This window comes from Drosophila mojavensis, unplaced genomic scaffold (genome assembly GCF_018153725.1).
Source record: "Drosophila mojavensis isolate 15081-1352.22 unplaced genomic scaffold, ASM1815372v1 contig_36, whole genome shotgun sequence".
NCBI lineage: Eukaryota > Metazoa > Arthropoda > Insecta > Diptera > Drosophilidae > Drosophila > Drosophila mojavensis.
Genome location: NW_025318858.1, coordinates 5,386,256 through 5,406,309, shown reverse-complemented (window position 1 = coordinate 5,406,309; position 20,054 = coordinate 5,386,256). Strand labels below are relative to the sequence as shown.

At 41.0% G+C, this 20,054-nt stretch overlaps 3 protein-coding genes across 15 annotated transcripts; 2 read left to right on the top strand and 1 right to left on the bottom strand.

The window, feature by feature from the left end:
* Window positions 1-711: 711 nt before the first annotated feature.
* LOC6576021 lies at window positions 712-18,508 on the top strand. Of its 13 annotated transcripts, none has more exons than XM_044008552.1 (15): window positions 7,614-7,764; window positions 7,829-8,024; window positions 8,114-8,419; window positions 9,696-9,797; window positions 10,130-10,234; window positions 10,391-10,489; window positions 11,420-11,518; window positions 11,594-11,692; window positions 11,777-12,945; window positions 13,243-14,152; window positions 14,251-14,352; window positions 14,483-14,575; window positions 14,974-15,039; window positions 16,835-17,294; window positions 17,517-17,610. In XM_044008552.1, the coding sequence occupies exons 1-15, from the start codon at window positions 7,753-7,755 to the stop codon at window positions 17,521-17,523; spliced, it is 3,825 nt and encodes a 1,274-aa protein (XP_043864487.1). In that variant the 5' UTR covers window positions 7,614-7,752; the 3' UTR covers window positions 17,524-17,610. The 13 variants fall into 13 exon arrangements, with proteins under 13 accessions (XP_032584358.2, XP_043864487.1, XP_043864488.1 ...); XM_044008553.1 differs by having other exon boundaries at window positions 11,777-13,242; window positions 13,540-14,152; XM_032728467.2 differs by lacking the exon at window positions 7,614-7,764 and adding an exon at window positions 712-1,243 and having other exon boundaries at window positions 11,777-14,152.
* LOC116803819 lies at window positions 15,167-15,829 on the top strand. Its single transcript, XM_032728477.2, has 2 exons — window positions 15,167-15,275; window positions 15,336-15,829. The coding sequence occupies exons 1-2, from the start codon at window positions 15,203-15,205 to the stop codon at window positions 15,623-15,625; spliced, it is 363 nt and encodes a 120-aa protein (XP_032584368.1). The 5' UTR covers window positions 15,167-15,202; the 3' UTR covers window positions 15,626-15,829.
* A 216-nt stretch (window positions 18,509-18,724) lies between the features above and the next one.
* LOC6576020 lies at window positions 18,725-19,659 on the bottom strand. The gene is made up of 3 exons (XM_002001988.4): window positions 19,451-19,659; window positions 18,959-19,360; window positions 18,725-18,887 (listed from the first exon to the last, which is right to left on the bottom strand). Exons 1-3 carry the CDS (start codon window positions 19,511-19,513, stop codon window positions 18,843-18,845), a joined length of 510 nt encoding a protein of 169 aa, XP_002002024.1. The 5' UTR covers window positions 19,514-19,659; the 3' UTR covers window positions 18,725-18,842.
* Window positions 19,660-20,054: the final 395 nt, after the last annotated feature.

The following is a 20,054-nucleotide window of genomic DNA, read 5'->3' as shown; positions in this document are numbered from 1 at the left end:
AACCGTTAAGAAGTGGCCAAAGAGAAGTCCATGAACTGTCGATGCTCTGAAAGGCGCCAACGCAGAAGAGATTAAATTGCAACTGTTAGGATAGCTGTTAAGGCTGCTGTTATGTAACAATTACATTGTAAAGCTTAATAGCTAATATGTATAATTGGCTATAGCTTTTACTATTGACAAAAATGTGCAAAATAACTTCAACAGCTGCATTTATTTGCAGAAGCAAACGTTATTAGAACCGCTGCTTTGAATTCAGTCCGCTTCTAAAAATTGTATGCTAAACTTGAAGTTCTTAAAAATAAAAATATAAATATGCTTGTATTGGCATTTAGGAATATTTTATGAGAAGTTTTATCAAATTTCCTGTTGTCTTTGCTGCTATTAATAAATAATCTAACTGAAAATTAACATATGGCATATGACATAAATGTTTTTGAAACAGCCACTGTTATTGCTCACATGATTGCTTGCTGTTATGTCTGCAGTTCAAGCTGCCGCTGTTATTGCTTACATTAGAGCTGCTGTCTTGCTGTTAAAACTGCCGCTGTTATTGCTTGCATGCTAGCTGCTTCTACAGCCGCTAGCCATAAGCTGTCGCTGTTAAAGTTCACATTGTAGCTGTTCTTGCTGTTATTTGTGCCATCATTACAGCTGCTGTTAATTCCGCTGCTGCTCAAACCAAAAAGGCAACCGAATTCAACTTTGGCGCTCAGTTTGTGTACAGCAGCGCTCGAGTGCGTTACATTTGAAAACAAAGATATAAAAGCCATTAATATTTAATTCGAGAAAAACGAATTACGAACATAAACAGAAAACAAAGCAAAAAAGTTGAATCGTAGTTTATTAGATTTTTGGCAATTTCTAGTATTTCAATTTACCGTGCGCACCAACAGTGCGACAGCTGTTACTTTAACTCAATTAACGATCACCGAACAACGAAAACAAAATACTCCCCTCGTCCCCCAGTTAAGTTCCCCCAGTTCGCAATCAGCCCCAGCTCACCCACAAATTGAAATCGCTCGCATTGTGTTGCTGCAGCTGCTGTTGTTGCTGTTGTGCTTTTTTGGCAACGTCTAACGCAGATGTTTTGAAAGTCCTGCCGCACAGGCGGTAAAAGCAACAAGGACTGTTTGCCTTTGAAACGGTTAGCCCGGCGCTAACTGAAAGTTTTTTATTGTGCAAAACAAAGTTGAAAAAGTTGAAAGTTGAAACAGACAACGGAGGCGCAGACTAAAGCCTGTGGGTAAGTGAGGCGTCATGGTTATATCTATTCTATGACTTTGACTGTGACTCTGACTGTGAGTGTGACTATCACCGTGACTATGACTTTGGCTGTGACTGTGACTGTGACTCTGTCTGTGACTGTGTGCAATTGTGTGACTATTGGCATTGCGTGTCGCCTGCTTGCTTATCCTGACCTAAAAGTTCATTGACTGAGTGAACGTTGCGGCAGGAAGCACGTTGCACGTCGGCTCGATTGTGTCTATCTGTATTGGCATTTTGTGGCAGCTCCGGCCCAGCCAACGGCACGCCCCTCGAACAGCTGTGCGTTTGCCTATGCCGTTGTTTTGTCAATCGTCGTATTGATGTCACACGGCCTGGTGCCACAAGTGGCAACAACGAGGAAGCCTTTCAGCACTTTTTCACGGCTGCTCAGCGGTTTATCAGGCCCTATGACATCAGCTCTATCAAAGCGCAAACCGGTCGACTTTGCGTCTATTTCCAACTCTTTTTTCAAAGCCACTGATTATGAGAGCTGAACAACAATAACAACCATAACGCGAACAAAAATTAAATTACCAAAGTTAAAAGAGAAGTAGAAAAACCTGGAAGCAAAATCAACAAAAAAAAGGAAAGGAAAATTAGAAGAAAGCACGACTGCTGAATACTCTGTAGAGAGCAGCTAGCTTTGCTTTGTAGCTGCTAAGCTGATTGGGTGTATAAATATTATGAAATGAGACACCATTTTCCATCTGTTGCATTAATCCATGTGGTTTCCATATATTGTACATGTCAAATTTTTGTATAGGGTATACAAAAAATCAACACATAAATTATGAATATATTTGTTGCTTTGTAAATGCATAAAATAAATATTTATTAAATGATATAACAGGCAAAACTCAGTCAAAAATAAGTCAACTATTAGTCAGAGCTCTGTTCCCAAGAGCCCAAGTCATAAATTTTACAAAACGACACGAAAAAAGGTGTTTACTAATTACAGCAATCACTTAAGCTGGCGTTTAACAAATATAATAACGGCTCTCATCGGCCCATAGATCTTGGCAGGAATTCAAGTGTTTTTGGCTCACTCAGGAGTTGTTTTCCAGCTTTCACTTGGCAGAGTTCTGGCCGCTGCTTTCAAGAAATAAAAAACACGTTTCCCAATTCTAATTAGATTTTGAGAACAAACTAGTTCACACACACACAGACACAAACACAAACTTAGGTAGCTGACGTCAGTTTGTTATTGTGTATTCTTTTTATCACTTTGCGCTTTTTGTCTTCATTTGGTCTAAACTCTTTTGGCAACCAACTTGTTATGATCGTTGTTGTAATGAGCAGATGGGCAGTACCGCTTTTTGGACTAAATATGTAACGCTCCGATCTTAGACCTATCTGAGCTGAGCAGCTATCCTTGTGAAACTTTGGACAGGTGTTGGTTTTGCTAGCAGAACTGATTTAATCGTATAACTAACACATATGTATACTAGAATTTTACCTATCGGAACTGAGATCCTAGTAAAGCTATCTTTCTTAAACTTGGTGCAGATGTTGCTTTTGATAACAGACTACACATATAATAAAATTGATCGTATCACTTAAGTAAAATATATCATATACCTATCGAAACTCGGTTCTCTGTAAAGTCATTTTAGAGCAACTTGGTGCAGATGTTGCTTTCATATCAGAAGGTACATACTTCGAAATAGATCATATCGGCTATATAGGGATATAGGTATATGAAATAATTTCCATAACTCCCATAGTATATGAAACCCGTTACAATTGAAGGTTTTTACAGTAGTGAAAATACTAATAATAATAATAATTGGCTTGTTAAACAATTGTCCAAAGCGATAATAGAGGCTGCGCCTAGGAGCTGAGTTTTTAGTAATATGATCACTATTAAAGTTTATATAAACATATTTATTTAAATTACTACAAATGATAAATTTTAATTATAGAAGCGCTCTTCGTCTTCAATAATCTGTCCAACTATAGCTTTAATTACAGGGTATATAATGGTTGGCTTGCTGCAGCTAATTGCTTTTCTTGTTGATATTTCTATTTGTTGCCGGTGTTGTCTTTTTTTGGCTTCGGCTTCGGCTTGCGGCGTGTTTTGCTGTTAATTAAACATGTTGATTGTTGCGATAGCTGTTGTTGTACCACTAACTGGCCAAATACCAAAAGAGACAGGTAGAGAGCGAGATAGAGGCATCGTAACATTTGTAACCAAAAACTAAAGATAATTTCGATTGAGAGACAAAACGCAGTTACGTGTGTGGGCGCCGTCTGGCGACCCATTTGGCGCTCGAGCAGCTTTTTGGGCAACTCAATGTGGGCTAAAGGAAATGGCCAAGTCAGACTAGTCATCAGACATATATCTGCTCATATTTGGGCGTAAAAGTTGTCTCTAAACGCTGGAAAATGAGCTCATTTTATATCATTTTATTTTATGCCATTTTTATTTTGGCAATTTGGAGAGCGTGAAACGTGCCCATTGTGAATAAGAGCAACAAAAAGTTATTATTTATTATAAAATCAATGCTGACAGAGTCTATTTCGGGTCATGTCATAGTCGAGTTTTTGCCTTTAAGTGGCTAACAATAGAAAAATTAATCAAAACGAAAATCTGCATTGAAATATGTCTACGGCATTTAATTGCTTGTCAGCTTTCAACTGAAATTAATGATTGTGTATACCCAACGTGTGATCAGATGAGTGAGGGTATGCTGTTAATTGAGAGTTTCTATATAAGAAGAAGAACTGTTTTTTTTTTTTTTACTTTCCCGGAGGCAACAATGTTTTTATATCTTTTTTTTTTTTTGCAATTTCCGCTAGATGCTTGGCTTAACCATTGAGCTCGAGAATTTTTGAATATTTGCCAAAATATATGCACATAGAAATTGTATGAAATGAGGTTGATACAGCTGTTTTGAAAATCATATATTTCTATCTGGAACAAAATCCGTTTCCTCTCTGAGCTCTCAAATCTCGCTGAACAATGGCTCGTACCTATATCAGCTTTCATCTAGCCCTCAGAGCAACTCTCATTGCTCTCCATTCAGCAGCTGTTGAGCTTTTAATATAGTCAGAAGGTGAGCAAGTTCTCTGTGGATTAGCTGAGCTCATGTCAAGTCAAGATTGAATTTTGCTCAGTAGATCAACTGGATCTGAAGGAGATCTATAATGAAATGAGCAGCTATAAGAATAAGCTGTGAATTCCTATAGCCAAAGTTGGTCGTGTTTATAATATATTTTCAAATTTAAAATATAAATACCGTTATGGCTCATATATAGGGTATTAAGTTTTCGGCAAGCCAAAGTAAAATTTTTGTGCTTTATTCTCTGGTTAGTTGATATCATAAATTGATGCTGACGTGTGCCAGGTTTTGTTTGGCTATTATATTACTTAGCTGTTATTATTGGCACTCATGCAAAGTGTGTGTGCGTGTGTGTGTGAGTGCGCAAAAAAGTGCGAGTTCAAAGTTGGCATCATCTATCAAGATCTTCGTAACATTAGCATAGTGTCATGAAACGAAAATAGCCGCCTGACAGGTTTCTGCTCCGGAGGAGGAACGGCAAGAGGTAGAAGGGGGGATGGGGGGGATCGGTGAATGTGGGCGTGCACTCAATTCCAATCAATTTCAATGCGCTCAATTGGCAAGCGAACCGGTTGCTGACCTGACCACCTCTCTGGCTGCTGATACACTATCAGCAGCACCATCTAGAATTTGTTGTCGAGCACCTAGTGGCAGGTGACCAATCTTGGCATCAAATGCACGTGCTACACTGCGAGAAATTCGTATCTGAAGCAGGCAAAATCGATATGTGAGATATAAGATTGGAATAAAACAATGATTATAGATAAACAAAATTCTAAATAAAATAAAATAAAATAATATTAATTTAAAATCAAATTTAATTAGACAGTTTACATATTTTTTATTGAAAAAAAAAATGTTAATATATATGATTTGAACCTGAGACCGCTCGTTTACCTTGCGAATGTCTTACCACGCAGCTATGCCAACTCAAATTGAATTCACTATTAAGTGTTCATTGTATAAATGTTTAAAAATCATTGTGAATTATAGCTATTCAAATGAATTCTAACAAAGTTTTTTCAAGTCTTTCTAAAACTAATTTTTCACAGTGTATTCCAGCTAGTTGGCCAAGCATTGCATGTGCAGTTGATTAATTTGATTAAATGCGACTAAGTTGGCTTGCGATTTTGGGCCACAAACAAATTAAGATTAATAAGTTGTTGGCAGGCAACATTGAGACATTGCCACGCAAATGTCTGCCGGCAGTCAGACACAGAAGCTGATTCATCAGCCGAGCGAACAGTCGAGCATAGGCCATGCCATATATGGTGTAGGCAGCTATGGTGTTGCATCCGCGCGTGGGTGCAGACTCGTCGATGATGTAAGATTCTCTTGGTTCTAAAGTGGCGCATATGGCCATGCCATACATATATATATAGTGTACGTATATATTTACACATATAATAAAGCAAAAGCCAACCGAAAATGAACATGTTTCAATTGCGTGCGAGGTCGCGAGGCGCAAACACGCCCACTTTTTAGCCTCAATTTGAACAGCTTTGCTTTATATAAAAGCCAGCCAATCCTCGCCCCCACTCCATCTCCCTCTGTCATTCATTGCTGACTGGCAGTTACTTTAGTGCCACGCCCACCCAGAAATTGGCCCAACTAGCTGTTGATTTCACGGTCAAAGAAGTTGCACGCTTTGGCTGCCACTGCCACAGCCACAGCTACAGCTACAGCTACTTAGACTTGGTCTGAGTCTTGGTATTAGTTACCGTAGCTGCGCCTAGAGATGAGCGCGTGAGCAGACGATCATGAGCGTAATATTGATGCATTAAGGCGAGACGTTTTCCTGCTCTTTAAAAGTAATTCCAATGGGAAATAATATTCGTGCACACTCGTGCCTACTAATACTTTGTCATTTAAAGTCGTGCGCAGTGTAATAATATTATTATAGATCGTGACTTTTCGTGTCTACTCCCATCTGCTCACGGAGAGTCGTATCCACTTTTAATAATTCGTGTTTTCTTGTACTCACGCGTGTCTACTCTTATCTTATCGAGTAAAGTTGGGCCCTCGTGCCTACGCACATCGTGTTTTCTCTTGTTAGCTCTTGTCTACTCTGAGTCAAATGTCGATTAGCTACCACCACTTTATCGTGTAAAGTAGTGGTCAGTAATAATAATATCGTGTTTTCTCGTACCATCTCGTGTTAAGTCGTGCCGACTGACATCTAAGGCTTAAGATTTGCTTTCTAATGGAATTCCAACTGCTCCTGCTGCCTAGCTACCTTACTCGTACCGCTCTTCGACACGAACCTTCAATATTTTCAATTAGCCACATCACGCGCTCCACTCGAATGTGCAGTAACCGTTTTCGTGGCATGCAATTGTCGCTCCATAAGTCATTAAAAGTAATCGTTTTGTTGGCCCCACATGGGCCAAATGGGCAACATTAGCACTTTGCATACTTTTTGGAGGCGCAACCTTGTTGCCTGTGACGGTGTTGACCAGGCGACCGACTGAGGTACTAGGAGTGGGAGGCGTGGCGGCCTCTGTTGCTGTTTCTGTTTCTGTTTCTGCTGACGTTCAATTGCGTTAGCTAATCGCTAGTAAAGCCAATTCAGGTCGTCATCGCCTAGTATCGATTACACTGCGACGTCGCCGCCTGTCACCAGAGCTCAGAGTTCAGCTGCGCAGCGCTGACACGGCGCAAAGCAATCAGACATCAGGTATTGGCTTTCGCGTCTGCCTGCAGCCAACACTTGCCGAAAGAAGGTCACACGGGTTGAAGAGCCTACCGCAAAACCAGACTTTTTGTCCATTTCGTTGTCTTTGATTGTTTGTCTTGGCGTGAGCAAGCAAATCCACAGGCAACCCCAAGCCGAAATTCTGCTTAGCCCTCTGCTGGCCCAGAAAATTCGAAACAAATAAATCGCTCATGTTGCAAAGTTTTGGGATCCCTTGCCTTGTACCCTGTACTTAGGCAAAATAATTGGATAGAACGAAACAAATGAACAGGTACGAAATTCTCATTGAATTGGGCCTTGCTCTACATATTGCTGAAGATGTTGCTTACAGATAACTTAAAGAACCAAGACTTTCGTGTTTCACTTAAAAAAATCTGATTGCTTGAAAAATGAACGCCAACTGTGTTTCCTGTCCTCCTCCACACATTCAAGTCAGGGTATTTATTAGTCGAGCACATTCAATTATTGCACGCCGGTTTGTCTTGAGTTTATGGACGATATGGATTTTACGTCATCGATTTGATGTTAATTTAAGCATTTGGTTTATGAGGTTACTAGAGTTTCGTTCTTTTTTCTTTTGTGTTTACTTCAAAGCAAAACAACACTAAAACTCAAGTTTGTGTTTATATTTTTCGTTAAATTTTTCAATTGCTAAGCCAAAAAAGGCAAAAAATTTTAAACTGAATCGTCTACAGAGACACCTGATTGTGCGCCAAGAACTGCAACAACATGAATAAAACTGTGCGGAACAGAATGCAATTGAAAGTAATTGGAGTAATCAGCATATTTGCAATTCTTGTTGCAGGTTGGCTTTCGTAGCAAGTACAGATATAAGAAGCCGAAGATTACGGGTCCTTGTGCACCGCTGCGGATAATACGTACGCTCACCATGGCTGGCAATATCGAGCAGCGACCCTGGACGCCCACCGTGCGTACGCGTCGAATTGCGGCGGAGACGAGCAATCCGGGACCGGCTATTGTGCAGCTACCCACGCTGATTGGTGAGTTGTTGCTAGAGGCTAAACCTGATCACTAGTGACTGATGCACCTCCCTCTCCCTCTCTCTCTCTCTTTCTCTCTGGTCATGTAGGCAGCAAAGTGCCGGACTCCAAAAAGAAGGGCGCACCGGCATATTCCTTTGGCCATAAGGCGGCCACCAAGGATGAAACGACGGGTCCCGGCCCCGCCCAGTACAATGTGTCGGGCATGGTGCCCAGAGGCAAGGAGTGCCCTCATGCAGCCACACTTCAAAGTCGTCCCAAGGAGCTGACGCGTTTTGTTAATCCGGGCCCGGGCGAATATGACGTGATGAATGCATCGAAGGCCGTCATCGATGCCACGCCCAAATACACATTCGGCAAGAGGCCGCCCCATGCCAAGTACCAGCTGATACCGGGTAAGTCGCAACGGTCCCAGGTTCCGGGTCCCGCAGTCCCCCAGTCAAGAACAGTGTTCAAGAGTTTGTTGGTTGTTTTGTGCTTTGGTGTTCTTGTTGGTTGTTTGAATGGTTTTTGGTCAATGGTTTGCTTGCATGCGCATCATTAACGCTAATGGACTAAATGGAGTTGCAGAGGCATCATCAAGCATCAAGCATCAAGTAACATCTGGAGGCAGACGCATCCAATCCATGTTGTACATATATAAGAAATCATATCCAATAATAATAATAATAATTCCATTGAAAGAATCATCTCAGCAGCGCGTAAGTAATCGCTGCATTTGAGAGCAATCTCTCTCTCTCTCTCCCACTTACACTCTTTCTCTCTCTCTCTCTCTCTCTCTCTCTCTTTTCCTGTATTGCCTCTCGCCGTATGTGTGTTACTCTGTAGTCACGTAGCTATAGTTGCCTGCTTCATATTAGCATATTCTTCTTGCTCTCTTTTAAGTAGTCTCATTCTCTCTCTCTCTCTCTTTAGTAGCATTGTTCATTAAGCGATCGTCACATGTATATCAAAACCTAAGATTATCTATTTTGTTGATGGTTTTTGTTTTAGAGAAAAACTTAAATTATAAATCAAATAATTAAATTATTATTTAAAATTTTAAGTTATGTCTTTATAGATTTTTTCTCTTTGTAAATGGTATAAAAACATAACTTGTGGTATGGATGTACCAGATTGATCTAATTTACCTAACTTTGATAGTCAAACACTTTCCAGAAAATATGTACAGTTATTTTATTTTATTATATTTTTTTTTTGTATTTATAGTGTGTATAAAGATTAACAAATCCAATCCAACCTGTACTTTAATTTATTTTAAATCGTAAAAAAAAGTATTGCTTATCGGTACATTTTGCTCTTTTAAAATTTGCTCTTTAGGTGAATAATATATGTGTACATATGTTTTAATAGTTATGTTTATACATAGCATCAACATATTTTTGTTCATTAAATATATTTTTGGGGATTTTAGTTAGTAATAGGTACGTACCTTTTAATCACTCGAGGCACTGTCTCTGCCTTTCGCTACTTTATTGTTTATGCGTCTCTTTTTTTTATAGCCACATAGTTTTCCGTAGTATCTGTTGTATTTTGTGTTCTATGTTTGATTTTTGTTTATTCTATTTCTATTTTTTTTTTCTTAATTTGATCTTAATTTTAATGGAAACATTTTTCTTCTTTGATTAATTTGACCCAACCACCGACTGTCAAAACCAACGGTAATTTTAGGTCCCAACCATTATCAAGTGGTGCCGCTTGATGTCATTAAGCCGCGTGCGCCTCGATATTCCTTTCGCATTAAGGTTAACGTTTACCTAGTTAACAATCCAGGTAACACAACTAACTGGCTAACATTGAGGTGTTAACCCAGTTGCAATAACACAAATCTCTCTTGCATGTGCTCAATCTCTCTCTCTCTCTTTATCTTTCTGTGTACTCTCTATACTTTTACCTCTCTGTCACTACTTCTTGGTGTGGGATAGATTCCTTCTAGTCTGTTAGGCACTTTGCAACACTCGTAGCTCGTAATATGTAACTCCTAACCTCATTTAGTTCCGTTTTTTGCAGTATAACCCGTCACTAGTTGCATTTCGTTGCATAGCCTAAACAAATAAAATATCGTTATCCGTACCAAAATTATTTTGTTTTATTAACACTAACAGCGCCAAATAGCTATTGTCCTGAAAAGGTCACGCAATCAAGAAAGAATTCGCCACGTTTCACATTTGGTAGACGAACTAAAATCCAACACGATCAGCATACACCAGGTAATATGTTGTTGTTGCCCTAACCCCAACCCCAATCCAGCCCAGTCCAGCAAAATGAGGCACTCGTAGTACTCTAGTTAGAAATTTCGCTTTAGAACTTGCCACAGCATTACGTACAACGCCTTGGTTTGTAATATCTATATGTCTATTCCACAGCTCCTGGCGCCTATTCTCCCGAGAAGGTGAAACTCAGCAAGACACCAGAGTTCAGTTTTGGCATCAAACATCACGAGCTGCGACCTGACTACACGCCAGGTTTGTAGATAATTAACAACATATTAAACAAGTAAGAACGTTGCAGTCGGCCGTTACCGACTGCGGAATACTCATCAACAATTTAGTAGTTATGTTTCGCTCTAATACTGTAGAAAATGCAGTTCTTCCCGATTTGCTACGCCCCTACTAAGCGCAGACACCTCATTTTTGGTCAGTTCTTAGAATGAGATAACGGTACCCTAACTGCAATGTTTGAATGCTTACCCTCAAAAAATGTGAAAATTACAGGGTATTTTTCGATATGCCACGCCCCTAAAAAGGCGTAAACATTATTTTTGGGTCATCGATAGAGGAGTTTACTGGTATTTTAACTATCTAAATTTGAAGCTTCTAGCTATTATACTTTATATCCGCCATAGCTCATGATCTTGGGTGGTCGATGCGGAGCTATATTCCAAATTTCAGAAGAGATATCTTCAATTAATATGAAATGCATTTTCCGATTTGCCACGCCCCTAGTGGGCAGATCGGGAAAATTTTAACACTTTATAATTCGGAGATATACACGAGTATGTGTTCCAAATTTCAAGTCTCTAGCTTCAATAGTGCCGAAATAGATTGCGTTCATATGGACAGACGGACAGACGGACGGACAGCAAGACGGACATTGCACAAAACCAATATACTAATTCACTTTCGTGAATGAGTATAAAAAAAAACAAAGAAGAGGAGTATATGAACTTGCTTTCGCAATGTACACTTAGCTTTGCACTTGAATTAGTATTCAACTACGTCTTATCAGTTAAGGAAACAAGCAAGAAGCTATTCATTTAATTATTCATTTTTCAAATGCAGATTGAGAAACTATCCAAACAATGTATCAACTCAGACTTGGTCATCTAGTACAATGAATATAATTCGTTCATTTAGTTTCGTTTGCTTATCGATTTCACCTAATACAATTTGCAGCACCCGGTACTTACAAACCCGAGCAAACAGTTCTAGATCATACACCCGCCTATAGTTTTGGTCTGAAGACGAAGCACATTCAGCACAACGATTCTCCAGGTGGGCTATTCACATTTGAGCTATGTATACAGTCTTGATCGGATCGAAATTAAATAATATATATTATTTTGCTAGCACCTGGTACGTACAGTCCAGAAAAGTCAAAATTGCATTCAGCACCCGCTTTTAGTATTGCCGGTAAATCTAATCACGATGTTGTGGATGCTACGCCTGGTAAGTCGCTTTGATCCATTCACTTGCAGCATTTTGTTCATACATTTATCAATAACTGATTGAATACAACCATCTGTATTTCAGCACCCGGCGCATACGAGCCAGAAAAATGCGTCCTAGGTAAAACTCCTGCCTTTAGCTTTGGTCAACGTGTCCAGGTCAGCAAGTCACAAGATACACCTGCACCCGGCACCTATCAGCCGGAGAAAGTGCGCTTGGACAATGCGCCAGCCTACACACTCTCTGGACGACATGAATTGAAATCCGTTAGCACTACCCCAGCGCCAGGCTCGTATGCCCCAGAAAAATATCGCAGCGACCACACGCCAGCGTTTAGTTTCGCTGGTAAGCATGAGCATCACATTGAAAACACAACACCAGCACCAGGCGACTACAGTCCTGAAAAAGTACGGCACGATCATAATCCTGCTTATTCATTTGCCGGACGGCACGAAACACCGAAGACTAGCGAAACACCAGCACCTTGCGCCTATGAGACAGAAAAGGTTCGACTAGACCACAGTCCCGCTTTCTCCTTTGCCGGCCGTCATGATCTTCACAGGCAAAGTGATACTCCTGCTCCTGGAGCGTACTCTCCCGAAAAAGTCCGTCAGGATCACAATCCTGCCTTCTCCATAGCTGGAAAGCATGAAGTGAAGATCTCAAATGATACACCGGCACCCGGTGATTACTCACCAGAGAAAACCCGATTGGATCACACACCCGCTTATACCTTTGGTGGCAAGAATGATCCCAAGGTCGAGAACCACACCCCCGCCCCTGGTGATTACCACCCCGAAAAAGTCAGACTAGACCATAATCCCGCCTATTCTTTCGCTGGCCGCCATGATCTTCACAAACCAAGCGATACTCCTGCTCCTGGAGCGTACTCTCCCGAAAAAGTCCGTCAGGATCACAATCCTGCCTTCTCCATAGCTGGAAAGCATGAAGTGAAGGTCACAAATGATACACCGGCGCCCGGTGATTACTCACCAGAGAAAACCCGATTGGATCACACACCCGCTTATACCTTTGGTGGCAAGAATGATCCCAAGGTCGAGAACCACACCCCCGCCCCTGGTGATTACCACCCTGAAAAAGTCAGACTAGACCATAATCCCGCCTTTTCTTTCGCTGGCCGCCATGATCTTCACAAACCAAGCGATACTCCTGCTCCTGGAGCCTATTCCCCAGAGAAAGTTCGGCTAGACCACAATCCTGCCTTTTCCATAGCTGGAAAGCATGAAGTGAAGATCTCAAATGATACACCGGCGCCCGGTGATTACTCACCAGAAAAAACCCGATTGGATCACACACCCGCTTATACCTTTGGTGGCAAGAATGATCCCAAGGTCGAGAACCACACCCCCGCCCCTGGTGATTACCACCCTGAAAAAGTCAGACTAGACCATAATCCCGCCTTTTCTTTCGCTGGCCGCCATGATCTTCACAAGCAAAGTGATACTCCTGCTCCTGGAGCGTACTCTCCCGAAAAAGTCCGTCAGGATCACAATCCTGCCTTCTCCATAGCTGGAAAGCATGAAGTGAAGATCTCAAATGATACACCGGCGCCCGGTGATTACTCACCAGAGAAAACCCGATTGGATCACACACCCGCTTATACCTTTGGTGGCAAGAATGATCCCAAGGTCGAGAACCACACCCCCGCCCCTGGTGATTACCACCCTGAAAAAGTCAGACTAGACCATAATCCCGCCTTTTCTTTCGCTGGCCGCCATGATCTTCACAAACCAAGCGATACTCCTGCTCCTGGAGCCTATTCCCCAGAGAAAGTTCGGCTAGACCACAATCCTGCCTTTTCCATAGCTGGAAAGCATGAAGTGAAGATCTCAAATGATACACCGGCGCCCGGTGATTACTCACCAGAAAAAACCCGATTGGATCACACACCCGCTTATACCTTTGGTGGCAAGAATGATCCCAAGGTCGAGAACCACACCCCCGCCCCTGGTGATTACCACCCTGAAAAAGTCAGACTAGACCATAATCCCGCCTTTTCTTTCGCTGGCCGCCATGATCTTCACAAGCAAAGTGATACTCCTGCTCCTGGAGCGTACTCTCCCGAAAAAGTCCGTCAGGATCACAGTCCTGCCTTTTCCATAGCTGGCAAGCATGAAGTGAAGATCTTAAATGGTACGCCGGCACCTGGAGACTATTCGCCGGAGAAGACTCGACTGGATCACACACCCGCTTACACATTTGGTGGCAAATATGACCCCAAGGTGGAAAATCATCATCCAGCGCCATGCGATTATTCTCCTGAAAAAGTTCGGCTTGACCACACACCCGCCTACACAATTACAGGTCGTACGACCATTGAGCATATTAGCCAGACTCCAGCGCCCTGCGACTACAAGCCAGAGAACTACCAGCTCGATACTACACCAGCCTTCACCTTTGGCATGAAGCTGAAACGGGAACATGTCAGTGATACACCAGGTAAATGAATAGCTAATTATTTGTCATATGTGAACCAATAGAATAATTAGAAAAGCATATATGTATACCAAATCAATCGATCACTTGATAAATTTCAGCACCCACTGCATACGAACCGGAAAAGCACAACAACACTCAACACTCTCCAGCATACACATTCGGCACTCGACCTGAGATCAAGGTCTCCACCGATGCACCCGGTAAAGAACAATTTGATAGAACTACTTTCGATTCTAGGCTTAAGTCCCCTACTAGCATGTCGCTTACTCTATATGTTATGTTTATCTATAAATGTTTTGTGTCTGGCATCTTGTTACGCCTGCTCTATAGCTCCCGGTCACTATCATCCAGAGCAATGTAAGCTAGACAGCTCGCCGGCATACAGCTTTGGTCTTAAGACCTTACCCATGCCGCCAATTCCAGGTAGGTGCAGTTATTTGTATTTCACTTAGCTTCGATTCGGTGCTGGCTTAAGAACAATTTTTGGCTTGGCATGTGTTTAACCCCTTGCAGAATATATCCATGAAATACAATATATACTTTATCAATCGATCAATTTCAATAATTTTATAAATATATCTGCTTGGGTAGCTTTATCTTCGGTCAACCGAAGCTAGAGTTTTATACTTTTTGTTGTATTATTTTAAATGTTTATTTCTATGTATCATATTTCTGTACTTTATTTTCCATCACATGTGGTTCGCTGGCCCTCACATAAATGTATATGTTCCATATGTATATACCAATATATCTATATATATATATATATAATAAATATATATATATATATGTATATATTCATGAAACTCTGCACTCACTAGAACCTAGAGGCGCTTATATTGAAGATCGCATATTGCAAAGACGTGAAAGGCGTTTGGCTAGTCCCGGTAAGCGTATCATCAAAACACTTCGACACTTTAAGTACTTGACATTAAAACGAGTAATTGCAATTTGAGACAGTTTAAAATACAATTCGTAACTCTTATCCGTTAAGATTGCAATGCTTCGCTACGCAGTTCTCTAGGGATTTAGTTGACAGATGAGTGTAAAATGAGATGGTTAACATTTTGCTGTTTGATCTTATGGATCGTATCCTTATTCGATTTCATTGACAATTCACGCTGTAAGTCAACCTATACTCATTTGTAGCTAGAAGCCGGTTACCGATTATTTTGTTGTCTAGATAAACCCAATTTCGCATGTTTGGTGAAAAACAAATACAAACACGAACGCTATTGCAGGGGTCCACGTCGCAAGTTCTATGCGTTCCATCGCATCATCATGAACTGTATTCCGGTTTTTACCAAGTGCAGCGTTTATAACAAATATAACGAATGGAAGACATTGAAGAGTTGTAACCGTGAATGCGCTTATCATATGATAATTCGTAACCGAAATAAAAATCCTAACAATAATGGAACTGCTAGTAATAGCACCACACCAGGTGAGGGTGTTAGTAATGGCGCCGGATAGCCAAGTACCGAAGCAGCTGCCGGTCGTCTTTTACCTACTACAGGTAAGAGCACGGCCACCACCATGGCTGCCAATGGAACTGACAACTCATCGGCTAATTCTACAAAATAAAAATACAAATAAAAATAAAAAGTGTGTATCGAAATGCTGAGAATTCGCATAATCAGATTAATATACATACATGTGCTTATATGCTATTATCCATATTGAGTCTTTTATTTTTTTTTAAAATATATTTCCTAACAAAGTGCAAAAGTGGAAGCTCGTACTGTATTAATAACAGGCTCCAGTGGAGACTGCACGACTGGGAGATACCCTGAACCCTATAAACTGATATTTTATTGATTCTGCAGTTCTTTTATGCACTCATGCATACACACGCACGTATTATCAACGCGCTCTGCTGACTGCGCAGTTAGCAGCGACTGCGCTTGGGCTGCTCTGCAATCTACAATCTTATTGAAACTTTCAGAGCGTAGTCATGTGGTTAGAATGTGTGTACATTATAAAGAACAAGTCTCTAGTACTTGAAATGTGTTTTTTACAAATTGCGGGCGAAGGGGGCGTGGTATCCAAAATCTGTATATTACAAAATCTTCGTATCGATCAACTGTATATACACAGTAAATGAAGTCTTTGGGTCTAAAAGTGTTCAAATTAGGCTGAAAAAACAATGTCGATTTTTCGATTATTCTCGATAAGTAAGTTATCGAAAAAAGATTATGCCTATGGTATACACGAGTATGCATGCCCCATTTCAGCTCTCTAGTTCTTGTAACTTCTGAGATCGACGCACTCATATGGACGGACGGACGGACAGGCATACAGGGCTATATCGATTCAGATCGTCGTACTGATCAAGATATACTTTATGGGGTCGGCGATGATTTCTGCCCGTTACATACTTTTCCACAAAACCATTGTACGCTGATTTCCCATTTTCAATAGGTTCAGGGTATATAAATATATATATTCTTAAAAGGTCACCAAATTCTGTTTACCGTTAACTGTAATGTTCAAGTACTTGAAGTGTTTAATTAGCATTTAATCGCAGGGGCAAATACATACATTTGCTGTGATATATGTATACATATGTACATAATATGTACATATACACATAGACACAGATATATATATATATATACATATACACAATCTGATGCATAGCTACCGGCGGCACAAATCAACTAATTCTAATCTGCACCACAGTTCGCAACGCAACCGCAAGCACTTCCACCACCACAACCACAACAGTAGCCACTGAGAAGCGGTCAGTAAATGACGATCGATTGGACAATGTAAACGGTCAGTTGACAACCACCAGCACCACCGCTGCACCCACCCAGCATCACCAGCTGCCAACCAACACCGACAAAATCAATTCAGCAACAACCACAACAACAACCAAAACAAAGCTCGTGGGCGGCGATAGGTCGAAATTGAGTCGCACCATCACAATGCACCGCTCGGTTCAGGCACATGCCAAAGGCGACAATCTGCAGGTCATTGCCAGTGGTACGGCAGACGCCAGCACCACGCAGGGTGCAGAGGCAAGCACACGGACGGTGGTGCAATCGGACGGTGCGATCGTGACCAGTGGCCAGTTCACGAAATCGAATACCATCAAGTACGCTGTGAGGGCGGGCAGCGTACAACACACGATCATCAGGTAACCCAGTCCTAGAGACATCAAGGACATTTTGTTGTTTTCTGTTTCCCTTTCCTGTGCGTATTTGTTATATCTCTTACAGCGCCATCAATGACCAACCAAGCTCATCTCTCTAACCAAGCCATTCAAACACCAGCTGAATAACCATCAGAAGACAATCAGCCAATCCGCAGTACACCCTATTTAATAACAATTATTTACTGAATCTGCATTCTTCGACAGCTCCTAATGTCTACAAGATACCCACTGTCTTGGGCAGCAGCAAGGAGGGTCAGATACGTTCAGCCCCAGCATATACGATGGCCGGACGCATGCGCCCATCATTGATACCCAAGCTGGTGTTGCCCGGTCCAGGGTACTATGATGGCGAATACACGGTCACCAAGTCCAAGCCACCCGTCTATTCGATGCGTGGCAAATTCAACGTCATCACCGACAACAACAAGCCCGGTCCAGGTGCACATTGCCCCGAAAAGGTAAGCCAGATCTGAGGAGCGGATCTCAACAGTTATATACATATATATATGCACATATATCTATATATATCGATATGACCTGGCCCTTAGTATTGGGAGAAACGTTCGACGCCTTCAATATCCTTTGGCATTGTGCATTCGAGGTTCTGCGGACGACCGACCCAATGTCTATTGCCAGATCGTTTTATGAACTGTCTGTTAGCGAATCGACCCGATAGGAATTACGCCTAGCCTAGAGATCAGATCGAATACGAATAGCAAAATTAAATAGCCTAAACTAACACTGAATCCTAATTCTGCCTGACTTTAAATACTTTCCTCCTTCCATCATTCAGGTTAACCTCTCTCACACGCCCTCCTACAGCTTTGGCATCAAGCACTCACCCTACCTGGGTCGCTTGAAAGAGAGGGAAGATGATTATGACTTTGGCTTTTCGGGCATCTGCTGAACTAAACCTCGACTCGCACCTCGCTCTGCTCAAGATGGTCTCAACCTTGACCCTCCTCCCCTTCCTTTATCTTCTCTTCCCCTACTCTATTTAATGGAAAACAAAAGTGATGAAAATCTTCCTCACTTTCAGTTGCAAATTAGCAAACTCAGCTCTCTGTGAATAGAAAATTGGAAAACTAACCATTAAGATTTGATATTTTTTTAATTCTTTATGTAATGTAAGCAAAAAGTGTTGTAAAATGTTCAAATATATACATTTATCTGGTATTACTAACTAGCCAATGCTATGTTCTAGTGTTTTTATTTCGAAATACGATAATAACTGATCAATATTAACCTGACAATTTATTATAAAAAAACGGCATACAAAAAAAAAAGCCCGTTCTATATATGCATATACTGAAGGATAGTTTCCATTAATAAAAGACTCTACAAAAGAGTTCAACAGCTTCCAATAGCTTATAAGAGTTGCAGAACTTACCGAAAGGTAAGTAATACTCGGATTTTGTTTTTGTGCATTCCATTACCAATATGTTTTATTTATTACAACGAAAGATACAGCTAGTTTGCAAGACTCATAATATAATGTCGGATAAATTGGGATCTCAGCAGACTCGGCTTCTACTTCTTCACAATTTCGACTTCAGCATGGAAACAGGACTTGCCCTGGAGAGAGAGAAAGAGATATGGATGTTAGCTATAAGCACATATATTAAATGGGTAGTTCCTTGACTTACAGTATCGTGCTTAATCTCGGAATCGATTATGAGATGACCACGAGCCATGCCCAGCATGGCTTTGTACTTGGTAAGATCGACGGTATGATCGTTGGCGCAGATCTTCTCCTCGACCACGGGGCAACTGGATGGAGCACCGAATACCTTGAGCATATCCTTTGCATCAGAAGACGCCTGATCAGCGGCTGCACACATATCCATTTTGCCCTCCTTTATCATAATGCCATCCTTCTGCACCTTATACTTGACCACAGCGGTGTTGAATGCCTTGTTAATCACGCAGCCCGTCGGAATCAATTCGCACTTCTTATTCAGCTTAACGCCGAAATTTTCATCCACTTTTATGATGGCGTCTTCACCCGCGCAGTTTTCCATCTTCACAATCCTTGCCTTGTATCCATTCTATAGAAATATTTATATATACATGTATATATGTATATACATATATACGATCTATATAGTATATCACTTTTTACTTTATATGCAACTTACACAGGCGAAAGCTGACTCAAAGGCCACACAGATGAACAGCAGTAAGATCCCAATATTCGACATTTTCGTTACAGACTTCCAGATTGGGTCTTATTTTGGCCCTATATATATGAGGCCTCCAGTTGCAATTAAATCCACATTAAGTGGTTCCTGGCTGCGGTGATCGCTGATCGTTCAGCTCAATTGCAGCTCTGATCACTAAAAACCCAGTCGGTCCATTAACTCGCTCTATATATATATGTATAGAAATATATATATCTATAATTTAACTGGCATATTTAATTGTTGGATTTTGTGTACAGTAACCTAGCGGAATTTGACATGCATGTAGATCTGGGCGATTACCTCACTACTAAGCCAAACCCATTGAAACGAGAAATACAACACAATTTATAAACAGGCAGATTACATACAGCATAGAGAGAGCATTTTCAACTGATGCGTAAATACAATTTATATTGTTGTTATCTTCGAAAGAAGATAGACCTAAATTGGGATTTCAGTTTAAATCATAGCTAGCAACTAGCAGAGCTTTTTTTAATTTAATTTCAGAATCTACTTTACTTACAAAATATACATAACAAAAATATTTATTTTAAATATT